The sequence below is a fragment of the Histomonas meleagridis genome (assembly GCF_020186115.1).
Source record: "Histomonas meleagridis strain 2922-C6/04-10x chromosome Unknown contig_122, whole genome shotgun sequence".
NCBI classification, from domain to species: Eukaryota; Parabasalia; order Tritrichomonadida; family Dientamoebidae; genus Histomonas; species Histomonas meleagridis.
In genome coordinates, this window is record NW_027150761.1 from 85,513 (window position 1) to 112,124 (window position 26,612).

Consider the following 26,612-nt stretch of genomic DNA (forward strand, 5'->3'; position numbering starts at 1 on the left):
ACGTAAAAGTATTCCCACATCAATTTCAATTTATACATGGTTGGAAGTAATTTTTCTTAATTTCTAATCCTTAAATACCAAAAAAATATGTTAAATATGCTTATAAAGTTTTCCTTTTTTAAAATTTTAAAAAATTTCTACCTTAAAATTGAAAAATATCTGTGACAATGGTTAATAAACATTTAGTGATTATAAAAACATTTTAATTTGTAACGGAACGGTTTTTTTGAACAGCTTGTTATTCATTACATCATTCCAACGCAATACGTATTCTTTCTTATAGACTCCGGTGAAAGATGCTGCAAGACTTGATAAAACACATCAGGCTGATTGAGTGCAAACAAGATAAATTATTTTTGTCATTTCTTTTTCTTTTAAATATTTTTGACAATTAAATTTTCATTCAAAATTTTCAATCCTCAAATTTGGAATGCTGAAACATTCAAGTGAATTTGTCCAAACTTTAAAGGAATCTATTAACTATATAGATCAACTTAACTGGTGTTTAAAAAATCTGTCTGAAAGGCAGAAGGTTCTTTTTGATAATCCGTCTCAATCTGTTATAGACGAAATATCAAGAGTTGATACATCAATTTCCAAACAATATCAAGATTCAATAGCACAAGTTACAAACCTTATATCTACAATTGATGAAATGATGACCACAGAATTTACAGAAAAGGAACAAACACCAGATCAAATAACATCACAAGATCGGAACATAACAAAAATTCTGGACGAATTTTTCAACACAGAAATCAAAAAAGCAGAAGCACCTCTTCCAGGTAATGCAGGATGTCATTCCAATAAAATCAAAATGCAAAAACTTCGGCAAGGAAAAATCATATGTGGCAAGCGTGGTGATGAGTACCACCTCATGGTTGTTAACAGTTTTGAAAATAAACTTGTCATGGCAGAAGATTCTGTAGAACCTGAATCAGAAATAGTTCAATTAAGTCCTGAAGAATGGACTCCTTTACCAACAGTTATCCCGAAGAACTTCATCCCAAGATGGGAATTTCCTGTTGGTGCAAAAGTTTTGGCGCTAAAACTTGATGGCGACGGTTGGGGCCGTTTATTTTACCATGCGACCGTTAAAAACAGACCTTGTGACTTAAAAAATGAAGAAGATAGAGGATATTTATTAACATTCGAAAATGGCAGCGAAGCTATTGTTCCAGAAAAGTATGTTGTTTCAGATCCTGAAAAATGGTGATTTTTCAAATAATATTGAAATTAAATATAGAACTTATTTCTTTGTATTAAACGAATATCATTTCCCTGTTTTATGTTAATAAATAGCATTGTTAAAAATTTTATGGTTAAAATTATAAATAAAATTTAGATTTTAAGATTTAGATTTAATAATCCAAAAAATTTCAGAAAATTATTCCACTTGGAGAAAAAATTAGACATTTAATTTAATACAAATGATACGAAAACCAAACATTTTATTAATAATAAATACAAATATTTTGAGAAAATCTAAAAATCAAGAAGCAACGTATTTTCGCTTTGATTTTTTTGGATTTCTCGTGAAAATTGGAAGAATCCATCTTGATACTTTTTGAAAGATCTGTAGATAAATATACTGAAAATTATTTGAAGAATATCAATAATTAAATACATAATCATCACCACATAGTCAAGTGGAGAGACATTGCCAAGAATAAATATGTATATCACTTCTAGAATAAGACATGGAAATACTGTCAAAATAACAAAAGCCACATGATTAGGAATATTCCCATACATGTGGCTTTTATGTAAGCAAATTCTTATTATTTCAAAAACTGCAAATCCGCAACATATAAATTGCATTTGTATTTCTATGTTTCTGAAAAGATATGATATTAAAATAATTGGAATTACGATAACATCAACCCAAACATTAAATTTTAAAATTATCTGAAGAGGGACATATCGTGGATCGCCTCCAAAAAGAACCATTTGATACTTCAAGCTTATGAATTGTTATGTGAAAAATAGAAAAATTAACGTACAAATTCGTTTCTTTTCCTTTCTTTCCAATCAACACAAAAATATCAATTCAGAATTTAACGTGGTGTATAAATAATTGTCACAACATGTTACGTACCAAATCAAAATTTTTGGAAACTTTAAATATTTCAAAAAAAATTATTTTTTTTTTTTAAATATTTTGCTTAATTCAAATAGTTTCATGAATTTTCATGCATGGATATGTTAAAACCTAAAAATAACAGTTTCCTTGGATATATCTTTCCAATAAGTTTAAAACGTAGTTGGAACTTAGAAATAATAATTGCCAACAAATTTGTGAAAAAATAAAAATGACAAATTAAATGTGGTGCAATTGGCCGTTTTTAACGGTTTATTTGAAAACCATTGGTCATTCTAAATGGCTTCGGAATTACCGCCAGGAGTTTCACCAAAAGCATATCCACTCGCAAACCCTGATTTAACAGCAGCAATTCTTGAAATGGTTCAATCAGCATCGACAAATAAGCAATTGCGTAAAGGTGCGAATGAAGTCACAAAAACATTAAATAGACTTACAGCAGAACTTGTAATTATTGCAGGCGACGTTGATCCAATTGAAATTGTAATGCATCTTCCTCTTCTTTGTGAAGATAAAGGTGTTCCATATATTTTCATTCCATCGCGTGCTGCATTAGGCAGAGCGTGCGGTGTTTCACGATCAGTCGTAGCTTGTTCAATAACAAAGAAAGAAAACTCGAGATTGTCCAAACCACTCGAAGCATTAAAGATCAAAATCGAAGCAATTATTTAATAAAAATTACAAATAAGTAAAATCTGGATGTAAATGATTTGATTTTTAATCATTAAATCTTTTTTTGAAATTCGATAATTAATGATAAAAAAAAAAAAATATTGAATTTCAATAAATTATAGTTCGTAGGTTATTAAAATGAAGATTTTATGTTCATGAATTTACGGTGCTAAATGAGCGAAAATGTTTAAACGTGAGTTGAGCTTAAACGTTCTTTTCGTTATTTGTGAGTAAAATTTCGGTTAACAACATTCCAAATATGCCCAAGCACATATTGGTGATCAATGTAATTGAAGCACGATCACTTTCCCCTTCTGACTTGAACGGATGGTCAGATCCTTTTTGTCGTGTTTATCTTGGCAAGAAAAAGATTGGCCAAACTAAATATATTTCACGTACATTAAATCCTCGCTGGAACGAGACATTTCGTTTCAAATACGATGACACCAAAAGGGCCTTCGATGAACTCCTTCGCTTCGAAATATATGACCATGATGCTATTGGACCTCATGATATTTTAGGGCAATATCAAGTGGACTTATCCACTCTTTTAAACGGAAAATGGATTGAAGGTTGGTTCAAGCTTAAAGACGAAGAGTATAAGAACAATGTTCGAGGATACGTTCGTCTTAAATTACAATTTGTCGACGAAGGACAAGACTTCTTCAGGGAAGAAGACCGAAACAGTTCGGCCAATATGTCTCAACAAAGGATCCTTACTGAAGAACAAAGAACACAAACAAATCAAGAACTACAAAATATGAGTCAAGCTCATTCAGCGCAAAGACAAGAACAAATTGCACTTCAAACCAGCTTCAACAAAGCTGTCATTTCCCAAGCTCAACAACAACAAATCCAACAACAAATATCACCTGATACACCATTTACTTTACCACAAGGCACAGAAATTCCACAAGCACCACAAAACCCACAGTATAGTAATGTTCCTACATTTCAAGAGCCACAAGTTCAATATCAACAGCCACCTCCACAAATGGGATATCCAATGGGCTACCCACAGCAAATGGGATATCCCGACCCTAATTACCAACAAGGCTACCCACAACCAGGATACCAACCGAACATTCCAGGATATTAAAATCGAATTAGTCATTTATCATATTTTCGCAAATTCTTCCATAAGTGCCATAACACGGCTCTTTCGCTCAGATTCATTGTCAAAACTATCGAGGATTTCATACATTCTTCTTTCGATATCCTCGATCATTTCGATCTTTTTCTTGAGGACTTCTTTTGCACCTGGTGATCTAACATGTTGTAGATCATTAGGCTGTAGATACTTAAGTGCAGGCACTGAGTCTGCCTTAATCTGAATCCATTCTGAGAAAGATGTAACTTCACAAGGCGGAAGCACATCAAACATATCTGGGGTGCCCTGAAATGTTTTGCCGCCGAATTCAAAAGTCCAGCTCTGACCAGTTTGGCTCAGAAAAACGACGGTTTCATTTGCTTTAACGGTCACATCGTCCTGTGTCATGTCTTGCTTTAGTTTTCCTTTGTGCGTTTCAAGCTGACATGGTTCGTCAAGGAAAATATACCTCCAGTTCTCAAATATCAGCTGCGAAAGAGTCTGAACTGTTGTAGTAAAGGAAAGAAGTGCAGTTCCTTGTTCTGCTCCTCTGACGAAATTAGGTGAGACGCAAATGGCCAAACTCTTAAGGTTCATCTGATTTGAAGGTGACTGAGCAACAACATTTAGATGTTCAGATAAAGCTCTTAACAAATGAATATGAGCAACAGGAAGTTCCTGAACAAAGACCTTCAGGAGCTTAATAGTTTCAATCTTATTCTGTTTTAGAAGTGGCTGGATGTCTTGAGCCAAATAAGAAGGGAAAAGTGGCTCATTAATTGTTCGAAGATATTGTTTTACAACGCACGCCAATTCATGGATTTTCTGTTTCTCCAAGAAGCTTGAAAGGGCTTCTCTGTCTCTAATTTCTTCTATTTTTGATATTATATTTTCGATCACTTCGAAATCTCCAGATTTACGATAAACTCCGACAGTGTCACAATCGCGTTCAACGAGTTCCAAAAGCTTACTAAAGAAGAAAGGAACCTTCCCATCGATGCTATCTCGTTCTAAAGCGTCGATAATGTTTCCCTTAAATATTGATGTTTTCGTTGGAAGAATTTCTCTGCGAAGAGTTAAGACTGGAACATCGCTAAGCTCAGTAAAGATAGTTGATATTGGTTTAGATTTGTCAATGGGCTCATATCCTTGATATATAACTTTTTCTTCGTCGGTCCAATTTGCTGTTGCGATATGTCTTCCGCGAACTCGTTTTACAGTTTCTTGGATAATTGTCCCCACTGTACGAATTGGATCGCAATATATAATTGTTTGGAAATTTAAAAAAGTGATCTTAACTGCACGTGGATCTTTATGTCGAAATTCTAAAATCGGTTGAATACTGGGGGGTGCTAAACTCTTGCTATATTCGGAAATGAGAAGGTTGGGAAGAAGCCATAAATTGTATGGTTTAACAAATATTCCATATAAGTCTCGATCAGAGGTAAAATCATCGCCTAAAAATTTTAATGAAGCTTCAATAAGATCACTAACAAGCATCTTACTGGTAACTTGGATTTGGAGGTTATTTGTGTTTTCAAGTCTGAATGGAAAATGAATTTGGATATATGAAACAGTCATTTCTTTTCCCAGTTATCTTCTGTTTCATATAACATTACATAAAAAGTAAGTAAACTATACAAATAAATTCTTAAAGATAAACTATGCAAAAGCAATTTGCACAAAAAGTTTAAAGAATCAATTGGAAAAATCAAGTTCCTCAATGGGTTCTTAAGCAAACTTTCTTTTCCAAATACACGTAAATAACTCGGATTTAGTGTACCCGCACTTTTTCCGATAGCGTATACGGGAGAAAAAGGAAGAAAAAATAAAAGAAGCAAAATAAATGCATTTAATGATCAACTTAGAGGAGTTTTATGCAACCTATGTCAATCTGTTGAATAATAATGCTTTCTAATGGAATTTATAATCTATCAAAAGTCAATTTGAATTTACTAATACTGTCATTTTTTCACAGACGATACATAATCATAAAAACCGTTTATTTGAATTATTATGAACTATAAAATTATTAAAATAAATAAATTTTAACTAAAATTAGCAAACACCTTTAGCATCAACATCAATTTTTTTTCTGTTCAAGAAGTAATTTAAATATTTTAATATGACCATTTTCAGATGCATTCACAAGTGCCGTAAAAAAATTAAATAATTTCCAAATATTATTTTGAAATTAAAAATTATTAAAATAAATTATAAATAAAACAAATAAATATCTTTAGCATTAATATCAATTCCTTCTTGTTCAAGAAGTATTTTAACTATTTCTGTATAACCATTTTCAGATGCACATATAAGTGCTGTCATAAATAATTTAAATAATTTCCAAATATTATTTTAAAATTTCAATACATCAAATTAGATGTTTTTGCAATTAACATCGATTTCTTGTTCTAATATATATTTAACATGTTCGTGATTCTGAAGAAATAATCAAAATATTCTTTGGAATTTGATTATTTTGAAGAAAATATTTAGCGAGATATAAATGACCAAAAAGGGCTGTTTCGTTAATAATATCATCACCTGCAATTGCATATTTACCTGTGTTATTAATATTTGCACCATTCATAAGTAAATATTTAAAACATTTTATTGCAGAAAAAAATGCTGCATAATCAATTAATGTCACATTTTCTTGATTAACAAAATCACATCTTTCATAAAGTGATGGTTCAATTTTCTGGTTAAATTATATGAATACGGAAAATTTAAATCAAATAGTTTCATTGTTTGTTCAATAGATATTTTAATATTCTCTTTACTTATATTTAAAATGATGTATTGAATGTTAGAAAGCATTTTAATGTAGTGAAGTTGTGATTTATGATCACTTTCAGTAATTTCTTTATGACTTATAGTTACATTTGCCATTATTAATTGGTTTCTTTTAGTGGGAATGTGTTTAAAAAAATGTACTTATTGAATGAATTATGATCTACTGTGCTCAATTACATATATCATATTATGTCAAACAATATATATACAGATACAACTTGACTAGAATCTAGAAAATACCTAATACTTATTTTTTATGTATATAGAACTTAGTTATAAAATTGAAACAAACGATATAAACTTTGAACTTTTTTGTATGCAATTTCACCAAGTTGAACAAGTACATATTACGCATTTTTGCATAAGACCAGATAATGTTCACAAATTAATTTTGAATAAATATAACCGCATATTTCCTTCAAATTTTGTTTTATCACCCACTTAAAATTCAATTTGTGGATAAAATTTGAATTATTTGGTTTTGTGTCATGAGTCATTAATCTCATTTTTTCTTTAAATCTAATGATGTTTTATTGGAAAATATGGATATCTTTCATGCCATTGATATTATCATGCAAACAAGGTTTTGATATTGTATTATGGAATTCTCGAATTGAAGGCAAAAATTCCACAAATTTTCAGTTCAATTATTATTATCAAATTGTAGAAACTTTTTACATTATTAACAATATAGGCATATCTTGTTATACCTATTTGTACAAAAAATTGTTAATTTTAGGTTTTAATGTAAATCGATTGATTAATGAAATTAACAATGAATATATTTTAAATAATCCTTCACGAAGATTTTTATCTGGTCTAAAGCACATATTTGTTATCAATAGTCAAGTGATAAAATTTTTTATCTTATTTTCACTTTTTTCTTTTATTGATTTAAAAAGAACCTTATCATCTTTATTCCAATTTATATATAAAAGCACTAAAAATTTAAAACTTTTACCACTCACCTCCATAATTTTCCATTTCTTTTTTATTCAAACATATCAAAACTTCAGTGGAGTTACCTTAACAATAAATAATGAAGATGATTTATTCACATGTTCTAATTATAAATACAGAGCAATTAATGCAAATATTGATGGTATTTTAGCAATACCAGATAAAACATTTAAATCATGGACAATATTAACAACAGTTATTATTGGTGATTCTGTTATTTCAATTGGCTCTGAGGCATTTTCTACATGTCTTGTTCTATCAAGTGTTACAATTGGAAATAAAATTCAAACTATAGGAAATTCAGCTTTTTATTCATGTACAATTTTAACCACTGTTTATTTTGGAAATAGTATTAAAACAATTGGAAATTCTTCATTTCAATCATGCACAATTTTATCCAATATAGAACTCCCTGAATCAGTAAAATCAATTGGTGATAAAGCATTTACATTATGTCTAATCACAAATATAGAAATACCTAATTTTGTTGAATCAATTGGTTCTTCATCTTTTGAATCATGTTTATTCCTAAATCATGTAACTGTCGGGAAAAATGTAAAAATAATTGGATCAATGGCATTTAAGTCGTGTATTGTATTATCAGCTATTGAAATTCCAAATTCAGTCCAAATCATAAAAAATGATGCATTTTGTTTTTGTTTGGCTTTAAAATCATTAAGCATTGGCAAAAATGTAGAAAAAATTGAAAGCAATGCTTTTGGAAATTGCGCTTTAAAATGTATATATTTTTATGGAGAAAGATCACCTCTGGTTGCATCTGATGCTTTTCCCAACGTAAAAATACCCGTTATGACATATGATTCTTATCAAAATGTAACATTTGGTGAATTAAGTATAACTTCAACAATATATAGCGATTGTGTGCCGCTTTCAACCAAAGATTTTACGCAATCGAATACATTTTCGCAAAGTAATACATTCACATATACAAATATATTTACCAAATCGAACACATTTACTTCTACAAGTGTTTTTACTAAATCTAATCAATTTACATATTCAAATACATTTACAAAAAGTCTTACATTTACACAGATAAATACGCATCCCCAATCAAATACATTTTTATCTATATTCAATAAAAATTTATCACATTCTTTAGTTTTAGCATCAACTCTAACTATTATTCAGTCATTAACACTACATTATATAACAATATATAATTCCTACACACTTTCATCTAACATTTATATTCTAACTTTTTCAACATTTTATTTATATACTTTTATAGAATATACTTCAATACATTTGTTCTATTCTGATTTTTATTTATTTATTCCTCTAAATTCTATCTCAAATGAAAATAATAAATCTAATACAAATATAATATTTATTTCTGTTTTTGTACCGATTTTTATAGTAATTATTACAATAATTATTATTTTATTAATAAACCGTTCAAAATATAAAAGAGTTAGTGAGAGCTCTAGTAGTTTTATAGATGAAGATGATAAACAATTAAGTAGTACTTTTACGAGTGCTACTATTGAAAATGATCCTTTTGCAAAAGATTTTGAAGAGGATGATTATTTTAAAAAGAAATTAAATGAACTATGAATTTAATAAAACTATCCTAAGTATTTTGGTTGAGGTATTTATTTTTTATCATTTGTTGCATGTAATTCCCAACGTTTTGTGAACAAAACATTTATTAAAAGTAAAGTTAACAATTCTTCTAAACGATAAATCGAAATGAATAGAAAACAATCGATTTTATATTTAAAAAGTCAAAACATCTTTCACTTCACTTATATACGAAGCATTTTCATGAATTCATCTTCCCACCCTATTTCATGAACAAGGAGTTCTATTGCATTTTGACAGTCTCCCCCAATGTAAAAGTCGTTCTTATCATACTTGAAATTACCAACTTTTTCATTATTGATGAGGAATCTTGGCACATCTTTATCGACCAAATCAACCAAAGATGCGAAAGGAAAAACTTTTAGCGAAGTCCCAATAACAATTAAACATTTGCAATTTGCAAAATCAGTTTGTGACAACCTAAAGAATCGCCATGGAAGATTTTCCCCATAAAATACAATATCTGGTTTAGCCAAACCACCACACTCACAATAAACAGGAGTCTTTGTTTTAATGCTGTTAATTACTTTTTGGTTCGGAACTTCATCACCACATCTTATACAAGATGATGATCTAAAATGTCCATGTGCTTCGACGATTTTTTCCTCACTAATTCCTGTAGCTCTTTCTAACCCATCAATGTTTTGAGTGTAATTTCTTAAAAGTATATCTTTTTGATCTAATAATTTTGAGAAGAAATGTGCTTTTGTTGGTTTAAATTTACCTGGTAATAACTCACTAGCTATAAAATAAAAAGGTTTTGGATTATCTCGAAAATAATTAATATCAAATATTTCTTCTGGTGTTTTAAGATTGAACTTTTGAAGTTTGGAAAAAAAACCTGTGTTTGGTGTGCGGAAGTCTGGTATACCTGCTGCAACAGAGACACCTGCACCATGGAGTACAATCACAGAAGGATCTTTGATGAATCTAAGGGTATTTGCAAGAAGGTTGATTTTCGAGATATCAGAAAGCATTTAATTTGTGAAAGTTTGTTTACTTTTGTTTTCTGCTTATTCTTTCTTTTCCAGTTTTATACCAAGCTTAATAGCAACAAAATTAACACTAATAAAAAGTACGTGAGAATGCCTAGTCAAGGTACTTGAAAAAAATAAGCAAATTAAATAAACAAATTAAATATGATTATTTTTTAGTACCATGATACCAGCTGGGAAATAAGGAAACATTAGTTTGAGGATTTAAATATTATTTGATATTCTTATGATAAGGATTTATTTTATGAAAAAATCACTGGCCAAATAATGGTAAAAGTATGAGTATAAAGTTATATAATTTAGTTTACCATTTGTCTTTGTTGGTTTTCCTTCAACTTCTTATTTATTACCATCAAAAATGCTCCTATGTGATGAATCAAAATGATTTATCTGAGTTTGGAAGCAGGTTTTTTGATAAATCAAATGGTTCTTTATTGATCAGTAAATTTTCGCCACCCTCATTAACAGGACGAATTTCTCCTTCTGGAATGACTTTCATTTCTGACAAAAATAGGTCTTTACAAGAATTTTTCCCATTTGAAGGAGAATATAAATATTCAAATAAATGGTACTATTTTGCTCCAAAAATTCATTTCAGCTATAATTTACTTCAGACACTTTTCAACAAAAATATACCCAAACTTGATGATATTATTTCTGTTGAAGTACAGAAAGTTAATTCCAACATTTCAATTAATTTTTCATTACTTTCTCATAACAAATTTCCCAACAAAGAATGTACCCTTCAAGAGCAAGGGCCTTTGCCATTTGTTTATAGAACTCTTAGAGGAAACATAACAGGAATTTCAACTACAGTAATCAAAAACGCAAATCACAAAAATCTTTCTATTTTTCTTCCCTTCCCAGATTATTGTAAGATCAACATGAAAGAATTATCAACAAATTGTACATTCATTCAACCAATATCAAAATATCAATTTTATGTCAAAGGTGACAATTGCACGTTCACATATCCTTACAGATGCCAATTCCTCCACTACTCCCAGTACCCTCAAAACCCTGATCGTGGACTTGTTCTTGGCGCTGTTATTGTCGAGAGTGAAAATAACCTTTGGTATGGCAACACTGAAAACCTCAGAATCCCAACGCCGGATTTTTCAATGGTTTACAACACACCGGTTATTTCAGGTATAGTGTTTTCACTTACGTTTGCTTACATACTTAGAATGAGGTTTCAGACAAAAACAGAAAAGAAAAAAGATAAAGAGGAAGAAAAACAAGATTAAAGATAGGTTTCTATGATTTTGTAAATAAAACTTTCAGAATATTGAATCATCACTTTTTTTCTCCATATAAAAAATAACATATAGAATAATTGGGAATGAGCATTTATCTTAGATAAATGCTAATTATGCTATTAAATACTGCGTGTGAAGAAGTAAATAGATATTGATTAATTTATCAGATTTTATTAAAACAATATGTTTGACACACCTTATCCATTAGAATAAACCCCCACATTTTGGATACCATCATAAAAAATGATGTTACTATGTATTGAGGAATAATATAAAAGGATAGAAAAACAAAACACATTAATGAGGGAGATTGGAGAAAGCAATGTAAGAAAGAACAACTATAGAAAAAGAAATTATGAATGATAAATTTTCTGATTTTATATCATTTCTGATATTTTTTTGTTGTTTACAATTTTTATCTGCTTGCTTTAATGTTAAATTTTTTATTTCATTTTCAGTGGAAAGGTGATCTTCAATTTGCATTTTTAATCTTTCTAAATTTGCTTGTGCGAAATCCATTTTATTCATATCAGTGTTTTTAGTGCTAGCAATTTTTTCTAATGTTTCTTTTTCTTTTTTAATTTTTTTATGAATTTCGATTTTTTCATTTAATTTATTTTTTTGTTCCTCCAATTTCTCCTTTGCTTCTTTATGTTCTTTTAATACATTTTCATATTTATTTTTGAAGTATTCTAAATCTTGTTCATTGTTTGTCATAATTCAGATTACCTATATTTAAACGGTCGAATTCTGGGAAACTTTTCCTAAAAAAAGAAAGAAACACATTTCAATTTTCATTGTAACAAATTACATAATAATCAATAAGCAAAATAATACTTTGAATTGTATTTGTAATATGTTTATAACTATTAAAGAAAATCAGATAATAAATGAAAAATGTTTTAAAACAAGTGCAGTAAAAACCGTTAAAACAATTTGACGTTCGATGATTCAATGACAGAAAGGACAATACTTCCGCACAAAATTCGAAACGATATTTTTTCGCCAAATATCACACAAAGCATAATATAAACGCAAAAACTCAATCCAAATCTTTCATTATTTACATATTTAATTATTATACAAAGAAAAAATTTCAGTTTTATTCGGAATTTTTATTTTCAATTCCGATACCCCCGAAACATCATAACAAATTTACTCTTGTAAACATCAGAAAGATGTTACTTTCGGTTCAGAAAAAGAACTTTTGAATCTTTAAAAAACGATAAGACGAATAACAAATGTTTAATCTGCTTCTCTCTGCGATATACAGTCTTAATCTCAGCACTTATTGTCAGTCGAACAACCCGGCAACAGAAGTCAGTATCGATGTCTTAGATATACCTTTTTCACAATGTTCAATTCAAAATTTCCAAGGATATGTCATCAACACCACATACGAAGCTGTTATTAATTATCCGTCTCAGTTTCGTACGCTTCGTGTTGATGATGGCCTTACATTAAACATATTTGATGTCATATCTGCAGATATTCTTCAAACTATCGATATTGCGACTGGCTATGTCCACATTTATCCAAGGGAAGGAGTTAGTGAAATTATTGGTTCGATTCGAATCAACGAAGAAGATGGTGGACATCTCTTCATTCACGGCTCCTTCAAAGCAGAGAAGAAGAAAATGATCCGCATTATTCACACCAATGATATCCATTGTTCTTTAAGTGAATCATCAGCCAAAGAATACATTGGATTTTCAAAAGCTATCACATATGTTAAAAACGAAAAACAAAAAGCTCAAGAAGAAGGTTACGAAGTCTTATTCCTTGATGCCGGTGATTTCATTTCGGGGTACCCCAACTGTAATCTTGGGAAAGGACACTTTGGAATCACAGCCATTAACCAAGCGAAATACGATGCGCTCACTATAGGTAATCACTTTTGGGACTTTGGCTATGAAGAAGCGAAAGCTAATTATGAATATCTTGATTCAAGTATCCCATTATTAGTCGCGAATGTTCAAGACAGTTATGCGACGAATCCATTTCAGTTTACACAATATATTACACGAGTTATTAATGGTGCGAAAATCGGATTATTCGGATTGGCAACACCTTATACACCTCAAACGACAAAGAAAGAAAGTGTTGAAACATTATATTTCGATCCTGACATCGTTAACATCTCACAAAACATCGTAAAAATATTACGCGAAGAAGAGAAATGTGACATTATTATATTAATTAGTCATCTTGGATATAAACAACTTGATATAACATCAAATGCATTAGCAGAAAGTTTTAATGGTATTGATGTTATTGTTGATGGACATTCACATACAGAAATATTTAATGGCGCATTTCATTTGAACAATGATTATCAAACACTTATAGTACAAACAGGTGCATACTTAAAACATGTTGGTATCGCTGATATATTAATCGATGAATCGAATAGAGTTGTTGGAAAGAAAGCAAAATTATTAAGTTTCGATGATTTCGTTGATGTTGAACCTGATCCAGAAATGGAACAATTATTAAAAGAAAATGAAAAAGCACTTGAACCTATTACAGCAGTTGTTGTAGGTGAAACACAAATCGATTTACCTCAGAACATTGATGAATTAAAGATGTTAGGAACTTCAAAGTTAGGTAAACTTTTAGTTTCATCAATATTAAAGAAATCAGAGAAAGAAGCTAACGTTGCTATGATTAATGCAGGTACAGTTAGAGCGCCTTTAACTAAAGGTGAAATCAAATATGGGAATTTATTAGAAATTTTACCATTTGGTAATTTGTTGACTTATTGTGAAGTTAAAGGTACACAATTAAAGGATATAATTAAATTCGGTACACGAGGATATAAAAAAGAACAAATTAGTGGATTCCCTTATTTTGCAGGTATAACATTTACTATTGATTTATCTAAAGGTCAAGATGATGAAGGAAGAATCACTAACTTAAAGCTTGTAGATGTCGATGGTAATTATATAGCTGATGTAGATGATGATTTGTATTATGTCTTAGCTTTACCTGATTTCTTATATAGTGGAGGAGATGGTTATGACATGATACCTAATTATAAGCTATTAGAAAATGGTAATCCAATGATCGATTACTTAGAAGAATTTATTAAAGAACTATCCCCTATTAAAGGTAATGAGAAGTTCTTCGAAGTACAAACAATATCAGACATTGGTAATTTTGTGTTACAACATCAAAAGCGCATCATCAAAGATCCTTATCCCTCTGAAAAAGTTGTTGTTGTAAACGGAATTTTCAATGGCGTGAACGATCGTTTTGCTCAAGAAAAGTTCTACGATTATTCTTTATCGTCAAAGGGTATATTGGGACCAAGTCTTGATTATTTAAGGCTTTATGCTAATGAATCACTCGGTTACTTTGGCGGTAATGGAATATATTATGCTACATCTGTTGAAGATATGATGTTTGGTAAAGAAATTAATAATGACCCAGTGAACTTATCAAAAATCACAAAATGTAATGGAATGTTCATGAAAATAGATTCGAACATGGAATGTCAAGTTAACACTAATGCCGTGATATTAGCAGCGAGCTTTGGTGTTCTCATTTTTGTTGCTTTAGTTGTAATTATTGTTGTTAGTATCATCAAGAGTAAAACGGGATCTCACCCGGGATACTCTGATATTTCAAGGGTTTAACCCTAAATGATTAGTTACGTTTGATTTTTGTTTTAAAACGGTTTTATGACCGCTTGAATCAGTAGCAATTTCAGTATAAACTTTTTTCGAGTTTTATTTTTTTTTCTTTTCCTGACTAACGGCCCCTCCCAAATTTTTTAACCCCTGTTAAAAGATAAGTGTCACTTTAAACCGCAAAATTCATACAATTGTTTTTTCTTTAGCAGCGGTTGTTCTGAAAAATTTGTATATATTTGATCGGTGGCCTTATTTTTATAAAAGCAAAATTTTTTTAATACAATGAGTATCGAATAAAAAATACTAATAAATCTCATTTTTCTTGCTCGTTTCATGTGTGCTTCGAGCACTTTTTTCCAGCTTTTGAAGTTAGGTTGTTTGAATTCATTTCTATCGTTTTGTCTTTAGGAATTTGAAAGAACCAATCATTAAGAAGATTATTTTTGAATCGTGTAAATTAATCCAAGAAAGATTTGATTATGAATTTCCTTACACATAATCAACTTAATTATTGCTCAAATGATATACTTGGTATTTTTAACAAGAAGAAATTGCAAGGTTGAATTGTATTTAGATTTCTTAAATGAAACAGAAGTTTTTGAAGAAAAAAAAAATTAATAGGTTATTACAATAAATTTGTGAAATACATCAAGAAGAATTAGAAAGAATTTTCAAGACCGGTCATACAGAAATAGTTAACTATTACTTCATAAACATTCAAAAGATATGCTTAAAATTTAATCAAATCGCTTTGTTTGTAAAAAAATAAAACATGATGTTTAGTTCATTGAGTTTTAAATTGAAATAGAATTGATGTTTTGACTCTACCTTTGTGCCATTAAGCCTTTCCATAACTTCATAAAAACACTTTTGTACCAACAACTGAATATATCCATCTGGTGCTTTATACACTTGAAATCAAATGAAATTGTTACATAAAATTGACTTTATCAAATTTTTTAACAAAGAAATTTTGGATTTTTGATGATCTGAATCTGAGTATAAATTTGAAAAAAAACGTAGTTTAATATTATCAAGTACTTAGCCTACTAGGAATGTTCAATTCTTTTCATTAACATTGTTTAGACAATATTCAGAAAATTTTGCTTCAAAAGTAAATAAAAAAAAATCTGTTCCCACACAAAACTCAGGCTTATAACTATGTTCACACGTTTGAAGTTTAATCAATATAAACAAAATGAGATAATTTCGTTTATTTATCCAGACCTCCTCGGACTGACTCTGGAACCTTTTGGCCTTGTTCTGCTAACTGTTTTCTTCTTGTTCTTTTTTGATTTCTTGGAGGATTTCCTCTTTAATGCTGCATTTGGAACATAATCACCTTCATCATCATCGTCTGAAACCTCTGCATCACTGTCATCACTATCAGAAGATTCTGTAGTGTCATCACTCTCAAGATCGGCACTTTGACGTTTTGTTTCTTGGGATCTGAATATACTTAGGTTTTTCCTAGTCCTTACGAGCAACCTAGAGGTGTCGTTTAGTTCTTCATCATCATCTGGGAATTCAGGGTAATGAATTTTATAAACTCCACCTTCAATTGATGAAATTTCTCCTTCCCACAAATCATATTCATTTTTGTCGATAACAAGAACCTTTTCCTTTGGTTTGAATTCATGATCATTATCGATTTCAAACTTGGGCTTGCTCATATTTTGCGAATGAGAAAAGCGCGGGTTTTTTATTTTTGTCAAAATTCAACAGATACGGTTTTTTTCAGACAATAATTTGCGGTTTCTGTTGGAATATAACTTTTTTGTAAATCATTCTTTTCTTATAAACAATAATTACTCGATCTAAGCACAACAAATCCAACAATTACTTACATATTTTTATAACCAGCGTTAGTGTTCGGAGTATTGATAAACCTGAAAACCAAAAATTTTATTGACGAAGGTGCCTTATGATTTTTTAATATTCTTATGAGGTTTCTTGCATTACTTCCGTCTTTAACCTTTTCATCTAGCACATGGAGCCATATTTTACACCAATTTTTCAACACAAAAATATAATAATATTGTCATCAAAAAAAAAAGAACAAATTCTGCAACCATCAAAGACATTTTAGTGATTTAAAAAATCGGCAATTCTCCTGGTTTAAAGTGTTTACCGGGGAAATTAATACTGAAACAAATTGCAGAGTCACATTCAACAGTGTTTCTATCGCTTTTATTGATAAAAAGTGAAGCAATATCTGTTGGGAACGGTGTTTTTGGTCTTGGTAGAATTTGGCCAATGAAAGATGGATCTTCTGTAAAAATTCCTTGAAAAGGTGATGAGCTTTTTCTTCTATTTTTTCCTATTTGAAGGTTGCAAGCTGGTGTTGGGTCTGTGCATAACCAAAGTGATGAAGAGCTCATTAATTAAATAAATTTGTATAAACGAAATTTCGTTTCGACTCTAATTGAATATTGTGTTTGCGTTTAAAAATAACTTTAACAATCTCAATTTTAACGGTCGGTCCATTTCTGAAAATGGTCAATTGTTTTGGTTTTTTTTCTCGAGAAGAACGATATATGATTTAGCCTCATTAATCACTCGTGTAAAATTTTTATTTCAGAAAAAAATTGTTTGATGGAAATTTTTAATGAAACATAATGATGAAACATTAGTTTTCAGTTTTTCGTTATTTCTGTGGTTCACCATAAATATTTTAATATAATAATATAATAATGACTAAAAATACAATTTTTTTTTTTTAAAAATCTTGGATATTTAAATGACTTCTTGAAAAAACTATAAAAAAAATTTACATAATCAAAAAATTTAAGATTCTTAATTTAAAACATGTTTTTTATTTGCAAAATTTGAAACATTGATTAATCAATGTAACTCCATTTACTGATGTACTATGTATAATTGTTAATTAACAATGAATTCCTTTCATTCCCATCCACAACATGCACACTTGTTTCATCTCCATCTCTTTTCTTCACGCTTTTCATGCAAAATTCACAAAATCAAGTTTAATCTGGGTTCAATGTCTCTCCCGCATTCCTTATTTTGCAAGGTTAATAATCAGGTCAATGTCTATCCGCTCTAATAGGGATCACACTAATGATGCGACTGCTGGCTTCTTTTTAGTTTCGTTGTGTGCATATGATTTGGAATGGTTCAAATAAAAAGATATTTGGAGGCGGAAAACAAAAGTATATCGAAATTGTTAGTTAAATTTAAATAATTTTTCAGTAAATGTAGAAAATTAAGAAAGAGGGAGTCAACATAAAAATTTGGATAAAAAGGGAATTCCACTGCGAACTGTTCTATTCTAGATAGGTTGATAAACTTTAATAATTTTAAAATTAAAGATGATAAAACATAATAAAAAATGAAAATACCGAGCAAATTTATTCTTTCTGCAAAAATATCCGAATTTCAATGCTTTATAAAAAGTGCGATAAACTTATCAAAGTATGAGTGCTATAAATCGATTTCCAGCATGAATTTTCAAAAAATTTTGCATATAATTAATTAATTATCAATATATTAAAGTTATAAGGAAATTCATCGAAAATTTCTCTAGAAATAAATCGAAACTTTATTATAATTTAATTTGTAATATCCTTGGCATCTTGCGTATGCTTTCTGGTAGAGATGACAATATTAATTCAAATGCATTTTTCATGTTGTTTGCAGTATTTTCTGAATTCAGATAGTATTGCATCTTTTAATAACTTATTTATCGAACTCTTCAATTAGTTCGTTTGGGATACAAACATGCATGCGTTTTCCATCTGATGAAACAAATAAATGATCTTAACGTATAATGTACTTTAATATATATTAACAAAGGGTTACAATAGTTACAAATTAGGCGAAAGCTACAAATTTTTTCCCCTATTCTAAAAGTAATGAAGCTATTTCTGTATTACCATTTTCAGATGCCCACATAAGTGCTGTTCTAAATAATTTAAATAATTTCCAAATATTATTTTGAAATCCAAAATTATTAAAATAAAATTCAAATAAAACAAATAAATATTTTTAGCATTAATATCAATTCCTTCTTGTTCTATAAGTAATTTAACTATTTCTGTATAACCATTTTTAGACGCATATATAAGTGCGGTATTAAATAATTTAAATAATTTCCAAATATTATTTTGAAATATAAAATTATTAAAAAATATTTTAAATAAAACAAATAAATATCTTTAGCATTAATTTCAGTTTCTTTTTGTTCAAGAAATAATTTAACTATTTCTGTATGACCATATTCAGATGCACAAATAAGTGCTGTTTTAAATAAATTAAATAATTTCCAAATATTATTTTGAAATATAAAATTATTAAAATAAATTTTGTATAAAACAAATAATTATCTTTAGCATTAATATCAATTCCTTTTTGCTTTAAAATGTATGAAATAAGTTCAATATTTCCTGAAAATGAAGCAAAAACTAAAATATTTTCTGGAAGTTGATTATTTTTAAGGAAATATTTTACAAGAAAAATATTTCCAATTTTTGCTGCTTCATTAATGATATTTTCATTAATTTTCATTCCTTCTTTTTCTAAATATGTAAAAATTTCATAATTAAAATATGAAACACATTTTTCTCCTAATTCGTATAATTGATTAATTTCTTCAATTTTATTTTCATAAAAATATTTAAAGATATCATTTCGATGAAACATAATTGCTGTTTCATATGCATATTTAAATGACGAATGATTTTGTTCACATAAATGAATGATTTCTTCACTTCCACCTGCAACAGCGTATTTTCCTGTGTTATTAATATTTGCACCATTCATAAGTAAATATTTAAAACATTTAACAGATGAAAAAAATGCTGCATAATCAATTAATGTAACGCTCCAATTGTTCATAAAATCACATCTTTCATAAATTGATGGTTTAATTGTTTGATTAAAATCGAAATTTGTTTGTGATGATATCTCTTGAAGTTTTAGGATTTCATCTTTTCGGATTATTTTTGCAATTTCATTCTGATTAACTTCTTATTCAATTAATTGCTTATGAAGTTCCCAATCATTCTTTGAAAGTTCTTCATCAACAATATTTCCTTGAGCAAATAAATATTCACATATATATGATTTATCTTGATTAATATGAACAAAAAATGGTTCACGTATATTTTGGATGATTTTTGACTCAAGTAAATTATGCTTAATCATGTAATTAAGTAAATGAAATGATTCTTGTGTGTTTCTTTTAAGTAGAAATTGAGAAAATAAATTTATTATTTTTGTATTGATTTTATTATTTTCTTCATATTTTTCAATTTCTTTTAATAATCTCAAATATATATCAAAATTATTATTACTAATCAGAAGAGATGTGTAAATCATTCCTATTATAATGATATCATAAGATATTGGATATTCTTTATAAAATTTACTGATAATAAAATTTGATGATTGAGCAAAATTATCTATATTCAAACCAAAGATTATGTTTTTGAGCGTTGTAAATGATTCCCATTCGTTTTGATATTTCTGATTTGTTGCTATAACTTGTTATTGTACTAATGAAATACCACGGAATTTCGTTGAAACTCTCAACAGATGGTTTTTCCTAAGTAAGAAAGGATTCCAAATGGTTTAAAGTTTTTGGATTGAAATTCGATGATTTTTCTATCATTCACTCTTATCGTTTCGTGAAAGTTATAATTTTATAGAGAATTTGAGACAATATAGATACAATCGATAATATATGATTATTTATTAGTTGTAATAAAGGTGAATTAAAATAATATCATTTTGAAATTTTGGTTCGCTACTTTAAAATGATGTAACAAACAAATATATCACAGTTGATTTAGATGTACCATAAAACTCGTCGAAGTAAATTCTCAATGCATTAAATAAACTAAAATGAAAAACATTAAAAAAAAAAGTCATGAAGTCATTAAAGTTGTTGCATGAAGATATCACAACGATAAAATCAAATGAATGAGATATAATCGTATTTATATTCAAAAACTGAAGTTTTTTGAAAACTTGAATCATGATCGTACAAAAATTAAGAAGTTTATATATCACATAAACGGTGACCAGCGTTTGTTTGGATTTTACAACTTTTTTAAAATGATTTTGAATCGACGGTTTGTAGATTACTTTCATGGAATACGGCGAAGGAGGATTTAAGAGCTTTGAAAACGAAGATTATGGAAGTAAGTTCGAACATGATGCAAGCTTTGATGGTGTTGACGAGAATCGTCAATGCACAGATATTTGCATGTTGATATTCTTTATTCTTTTCTTATGTGGTATGTTAGCAATTTTCTTCGTATCTCTAGTCAAAGGAAACCCAAGCTACTTATATATACCAACTGATCATCGTGGTTTATTATGCGGATATGATAATACAAAAATTAAAGTCGACAATTCTTCGGATCTTCCAAACTTAAAAGACAAACCATATCTATTCTGGGTTCGTGCCGGTAAAACAGGTTATGCACGTAGTTTTTGTGTTAGTCAATGTCCATCAGAAGGTTTATATACAGCAGCATTTATGTCAAATCTTGAAATGGAAGACAACAAATACAAGGGCTTTTTAGAAACAGATCTTAGTCATTGCAAATTATCCAATGGGACATATTTCCATCCAGAGATAGAAAATTATTCAGCTAAAGCCGAAAACATCAGTGAGCGGTTCTTTTGTGGGTATTCATCCACTGCTTATTTCAAGCGCTGTCTTCCCAACAAACATTCTTTTGATGATATAATAAATAATACAGAAGAAATCAAAGGGTTTGTAAGCAACATTTCGCAATCAGTAGACTCCATTAGTACTGTTGCTACCTCAGTCCAAGACTTAATTACTTCACGTTGGGTCATTGCAGCATGTGTTGCGATTGCCTTAGTTCTTTCCATCTGTTGGCTCTTTCTTTTACGTTGCTGTGCTGCAGTCTTTGTCTGGATCACAGTCTTCTTATCCGCAGCAGGTCTTGCCCTCCTTACATATTTATGTTATAATCAATACAAGTCCCAACCCGACAGTTCCAAAGTTGTTGAAGGCATTACCTTTGGGTTCTACTCCCAAGATCTTAATTCCAAAGTCTTCAAGATCTTTTTCTATGTTTTGATTGGTCTTGATGCACTCTTTTTTGTAGTCTTAATTTTCATGATCAAACGAATCATATATAGTATCAAAGTGATCAAATGTGTTTCAGAGATGTTCTATAGTGTTCCATCATTATTTTTCTTCCCTATTCTTCAATACATTTTATTATTCATTTGGTGGCTATATATCATTGGTGTTGCGATTGTAATCTTTGGCGCTGGTACACCACAACGATCTATTGATTTATTAGATGCTAAAGATGAATATAGTGCAACTGATCGAATCACCATGCATTATGACACTGTCATTCAAGGGTTCTCTATCTATCATTTCATTGGCTTCATTTGGGGCTCATGTTTCATTATGGCGTTAGGCGAGATGACAGTTGCAGGTGTCGTAGCGCAATATTACTTCGCAAGTAATGAAGAACGTGACGACATGCCGAAGTGGATATGTTTACGTAGTTTATTACGTTCATTACGTTTCCATACGGGTTCATTAGCATTCGGTTCATTAGTGATTACTATCTTTAAGATAATTACTATCATCATCGAATATATTGATCAAAAAACTCGTGAAACACAAAACACAGCAATTAAATGTTTGATCAAATGTTTGAAATGTTGCTGTATATGTGTACAAAAGTTCTTGAAATATATTAATAGAAATGCTTATATAATGATAGCTATGCACGGATTTAACTTCTTTAGAGGATGCAAAGAGGCATTTAACTTGTTGCTACGTAACGCGGCAAGAGCTACGGCGTTGAATTGGGTCGGAGACTTCACTTTGTTCTTGGGTAGAGTATTCGTCGCTGGAGTAGTTTCGTCGATATCGATATTCATATTCAAGGCAAATAAGGACATAACATTTTACATTGTGCCAGCCGTGTGCGTGTTCGTGATGTCGTGGTTGGCAAGTGGCGCTTTCACAGGAGTGTTCGAAATGTCAATAGACGCGACGTTCTTATGCCTGTTGGAAGATGAAGAAAGAAACGACGGTGGACCAGGACAAAGAAGACACACACCGCCGGAGATGACCGAGTTCATGAACAATAATGGACAAAACTGATTTGATTTGAGTAAAATTGAAAATAACCGTAAAAATGGGCTCAATTTTCTGTGGAATTTGCGATGGGCACTTTCAAAATTGTGAATGCGCAAAAGTGGAAATGCTGGCGGTGATGGCGGTGATGGCGGGGCAATACGCAGAAGGAGAAACTCTTTTTGTTACCGGAAGTAATATAACGGATGTTACAGACAATAAGGTTTATTATACAAGTATCACAAAATGTCTTTATATTGATAATATCAATGAAATACCACAAAATGCTTTTGCACAATGGAATGCTTTTGAATCAGTAAGTGTAGGTAATAAAGTTTACAAAATTGGTGAAAATGCATTTTATGAATGCTCAAGTTTATCAAAAATAACTTTGGGTGAAAATCTTCTTTATATCAAAAGATGTGCTTTTAATGGGTGTCAAGAATTGGATGATATAATAATTCCTGATTCAGTTCTTTCAATTAAATTCAAATCATTTTACCAATGTTCTGGGTTAAAAAATGTAATTATTGGAAACACTGTAGAAACAATTGAAGAAGGGGCATTTTACAGATGCTCAAGTTTGTCGAGTATCATTATTCCTCAGTAAGTTGTTTCTATAGGTAATAAAGCATTTGGTATGTGTGGTGGGCTTAAGTGTGTATACTTTTATGGCATGAGAAATGTTGCAGAAGTTGATGCTTTCGAATATACGTATCCTATCGTAATGGTACCGGAAGAATACAATGATGAAGAATTTGGAGGATTAAAAGTTTTGAAGGAAGGAACTTCCAGTGGCGAATGCGACTCAATTTCAACGCTTACATTTACAAAATCATATACATTTTCTAGTTCTAGCTCATTTGATATATCTATTACATTTCAAAGTAATTCATTTACTAAATCAAATACATTTTCTAAATCAAATAAATTTACAAATTCTATATCATTTACACAAAATAATTCATTTACTAAGTCAAATACATTTACAAATAGTAATTCATTTACTAGATCAGATTTATTTACTAATTCTAAAACATTCACTAAATCAAATTCATTTACCAAATCGAATACATATACAAAATCAAATTCATTTCCTAATTCTAAAACATTCACAAATTCAAATACATTTACTAATTCTAAAACATTTCCTAAATCGAATACATTATTTAATATACATTTAATATCACATTCATCAATATTAACATATACGATAATTATTACAGAAACAATTACACGAATATTATATTCTACAGAAACATATTTCTTAACGAATATTGCTACTACATATTCATATATTGAAAGTCATTTTCTTCTTTATTCATATTCAATCATTAAATATTCAGAATATATTAGTTATTATTCTGATTTTTATACTATTATTTCAGAATATAATGATAATGATAAAGGGAAACACTCGATTGATATTAATATTATTATTGGTATTATTTGTGGTTCTATTGGATTTATATTAATTCTTATTGGTATCATTGTTTTTATTACACGACACAAACGATATACAGATAATAAAGGAAGCGAAAGTCAACGAAGTAAACCAGAACGAATAAGTACCGAATATGTTTTTAATGAGACAGCAGATTCACAAGTTCAAGAATTTGTTCTTGGTGATAATGATCAATGGCTATAATATAAAATATAAATATGTACGAATACATCGTAAATTCACTCAAAATATCCTTCAAAGTATAATATAAAATGATTACAAGCATAAAAACATTTTGACTAATGAAGAAAATTTTACCTTGGGTAATATTTTTGCCTGTAGAAGGGACAGACATGTGACATGAACGAAAATGAGCCAAAGTAAATTTGATACCTTATAAAAGCTTTACTAATCTTATTATGAATCAATTTTAACAAATCTTAAAATTCAAAACATCAATCAATAACATGGCTTTTATTGGATTTTGATATTATTTAATAATTATAATATATTATTTTTTTTTAATAGAATCTCACTTACTACTACAATAGGGTTTTAAAAATGAAAATAATATTGCTTTTTTTCATTTAATAATCAGCCCTCATCATAGTCATTCTTGCGAATAGTAAATCATCATTTGATCGATTTTTTTTATTATCATATATAAATCGTTGCGTTGAGATTGTGCGTTCACAGGCTGCTTCACTACAACCGATGCTTCAAGTCTTAGGGCTATATCAGCAAGAATTTCTAAATCTGGATTAGTTCTCAAAGATAACCAATCATAATAGTTACCTTTCAAAATTATTAAATCACCAAGTGGTTGTGAAACAAATTCATGAAAAACTTGGTCTACTTTCGTAAGTACATTTAGATCAGTTGTATAATTTTTTGATAGATTTTTTATGAATTGAAATGATGATTCTAAAAAACCATAATTCAATACTTCATCAACACCTTCTTCTTGTTTATCAATTTCTTCTTCTTCTTCTTCAAATTCTTTTTCTGGAAGTTCTTGTTCTAATATTTTATCAATTCCTTCTTGCAATATTTCATCAATAGCTTCATTGTTGACAACTGAATATTCGTTAATCTTTGATCCGACTACCCAACTTTCAATAAATTAGTGTTGAGGTTTATCAATTTTATTTAATAAACGTTTATAATAGTCATTGTGTTCACGAGGTGTTAATATATATGCAGTTAAAAGTAAACCTTTAATTGGAGAGTACATTGTATATTCCCCAATACGATTTTTTATTGCACTTGCATATTTATTGTTATCGATTGAGAGCCTTTCTTCTAATTCAAACATGGCATTTTCAATCTTCGGGTATGCATCACCCAGTTTTGTTTTAGGATTCTCAAATGTGAGTGTAAGTCTTGCTAAAATTTGTGAAATCCTATGTAAATCTTTAAATTCATCAGGTATTATTGGAAATCTTGAAATAGTGAATTTGTTATGAATAATAAAATCAACAATATCATAATCATATATCCAACGAGTCGATACATGTGTTGGACATTTTTTACCAATTTCATTAATATGAAATTGACATAAATCAGATATTTTATGTAATTTCTTGGTTATATTTGACAAATCTTGATTCTTTTTTATAGCCATTTTATAAGAACTATTAATGTTATGGCATAAACATGGAACAATTATCAATTTTTTTAATTAGTCACTATTTGGCATGTAATATACCGAACGTGGCCATTCTTTATTCAGCGCCTTAATTTGGGCTCTACTTCCGTCGATAATTAATAATGACCCAATATTGATATCATGTTTATTTATCTTAGTTCCCCCTTCATAAATTGAATATGCATAATGAATAGCATCGAATTCTTCCATGTTAATAAATGAAAAAGGATAAGGTTTTAAATTACTTTTTGGATTTTCAATATTAAATAATAATTGCTTCGTTTTGTTGCAACTTCCTTCATCAAT

The 26,612-nt window shown here is 29.4% G+C and overlaps 9 protein-coding genes across 9 annotated transcripts; 6 read left to right on the forward strand and 3 right to left on the reverse strand.

The window, feature by feature from the left end:
* Positions 1 to 430: 430 nt before the first annotated feature.
* Positions 431 to 1,216, forward strand: GO595_001220 (uncharacterized protein; the record flags this gene model as incomplete). Its single annotated transcript, XM_067913995.1, has 1 exon — positions 431 to 1,216. The coding sequence occupies one exon, from the start codon at positions 431 to 433 to the stop codon at positions 1,214 to 1,216; it is 786 nt and encodes a 261-aa protein (XP_067778603.1).
* Positions 1,217 to 2,380: 1,164 nt separating this feature from the next.
* Positions 2,381 to 2,773, forward strand: GO595_001221 (NHP2-like protein 1; the record flags this gene model as incomplete). Its single annotated transcript, XM_067913996.1, has 1 exon — positions 2,381 to 2,773. The coding sequence occupies one exon, from the start codon at positions 2,381 to 2,383 to the stop codon at positions 2,771 to 2,773; it is 393 nt and encodes a 130-aa protein (XP_067778604.1).
* A 259-nt stretch (positions 2,774 to 3,032) lies between these two features.
* On the forward strand, positions 3,033 to 3,872 carry GO595_001222 (C2 domain containing protein; the record flags this gene model as incomplete). Its single annotated transcript, XM_067913997.1, has 1 exon — positions 3,033 to 3,872. The coding sequence occupies one exon, from the start codon at positions 3,033 to 3,035 to the stop codon at positions 3,870 to 3,872; it is 840 nt and encodes a 279-aa protein (XP_067778605.1).
* An 18-nt stretch (positions 3,873 to 3,890) lies between these two features.
* Positions 3,891 to 5,444, reverse strand: GO595_001223 (RhoGAP domain containing protein; the record flags this gene model as incomplete). The annotated part of the gene is made up of 1 exon (XM_067913998.1): positions 3,891 to 5,444. The coding sequence occupies one exon, from the start codon at positions 5,442 to 5,444 to the stop codon at positions 3,891 to 3,893; it is 1,554 nt and encodes a 517-aa protein (XP_067778606.1).
* Positions 5,445 to 9,391: 3,947 nt separating this feature from the next.
* GO595_001224 (NAD-dependent protein deacetylase Sirt2-like) lies at positions 9,392 to 10,204 on the reverse strand (the record flags this gene model as incomplete). Its single annotated transcript, XM_067913999.1, has 1 exon — positions 9,392 to 10,204. One exon carries the CDS (start codon positions 10,202 to 10,204, stop codon positions 9,392 to 9,394), a length of 813 nt encoding a protein of 270 aa, XP_067778607.1.
* Positions 10,205 to 11,106: 902 nt separating this feature from the next.
* Positions 11,107 to 11,469, forward strand: GO595_001225 (GPI transamidase component GPI16; the record flags this gene model as incomplete). The annotated part of the gene is made up of 1 exon (XM_067914000.1): positions 11,107 to 11,469. The coding sequence occupies one exon, from the start codon at positions 11,107 to 11,109 to the stop codon at positions 11,467 to 11,469; it is 363 nt and encodes a 120-aa protein (XP_067778608.1).
* Positions 11,470 to 12,722: 1,253 nt separating this feature from the next.
* On the forward strand, positions 12,723 to 15,119 carry GO595_001226 (LysM peptidoglycan-binding domain-containing protein; the record flags this gene model as incomplete). The annotated part of the gene is made up of 1 exon (XM_067914001.1): positions 12,723 to 15,119. The coding sequence occupies one exon, from the start codon at positions 12,723 to 12,725 to the stop codon at positions 15,117 to 15,119; it is 2,397 nt and encodes a 798-aa protein (XP_067778609.1).
* Positions 15,120 to 16,333: 1,214 nt separating this feature from the next.
* Positions 16,334 to 16,789, reverse strand: GO595_001227 (Mitotic apparatus protein; the record flags this gene model as incomplete). The annotated part of the gene is made up of 1 exon (XM_067914002.1): positions 16,334 to 16,789. One exon carries the CDS (start codon positions 16,787 to 16,789, stop codon positions 16,334 to 16,336), a length of 456 nt encoding a protein of 151 aa, XP_067778610.1.
* Positions 16,790 to 21,225: 4,436 nt separating this feature from the next.
* Positions 21,226 to 23,241, forward strand: GO595_001228 (choline transporter-like protein 2; the record flags this gene model as incomplete). The annotated part of the gene is made up of 1 exon (XM_067914004.1): positions 21,226 to 23,241. The coding sequence occupies one exon, from the start codon at positions 21,226 to 21,228 to the stop codon at positions 23,239 to 23,241; it is 2,016 nt and encodes a 671-aa protein (XP_067778611.1).
* Positions 23,242 to 26,612: the final 3,371 nt, after the last annotated feature.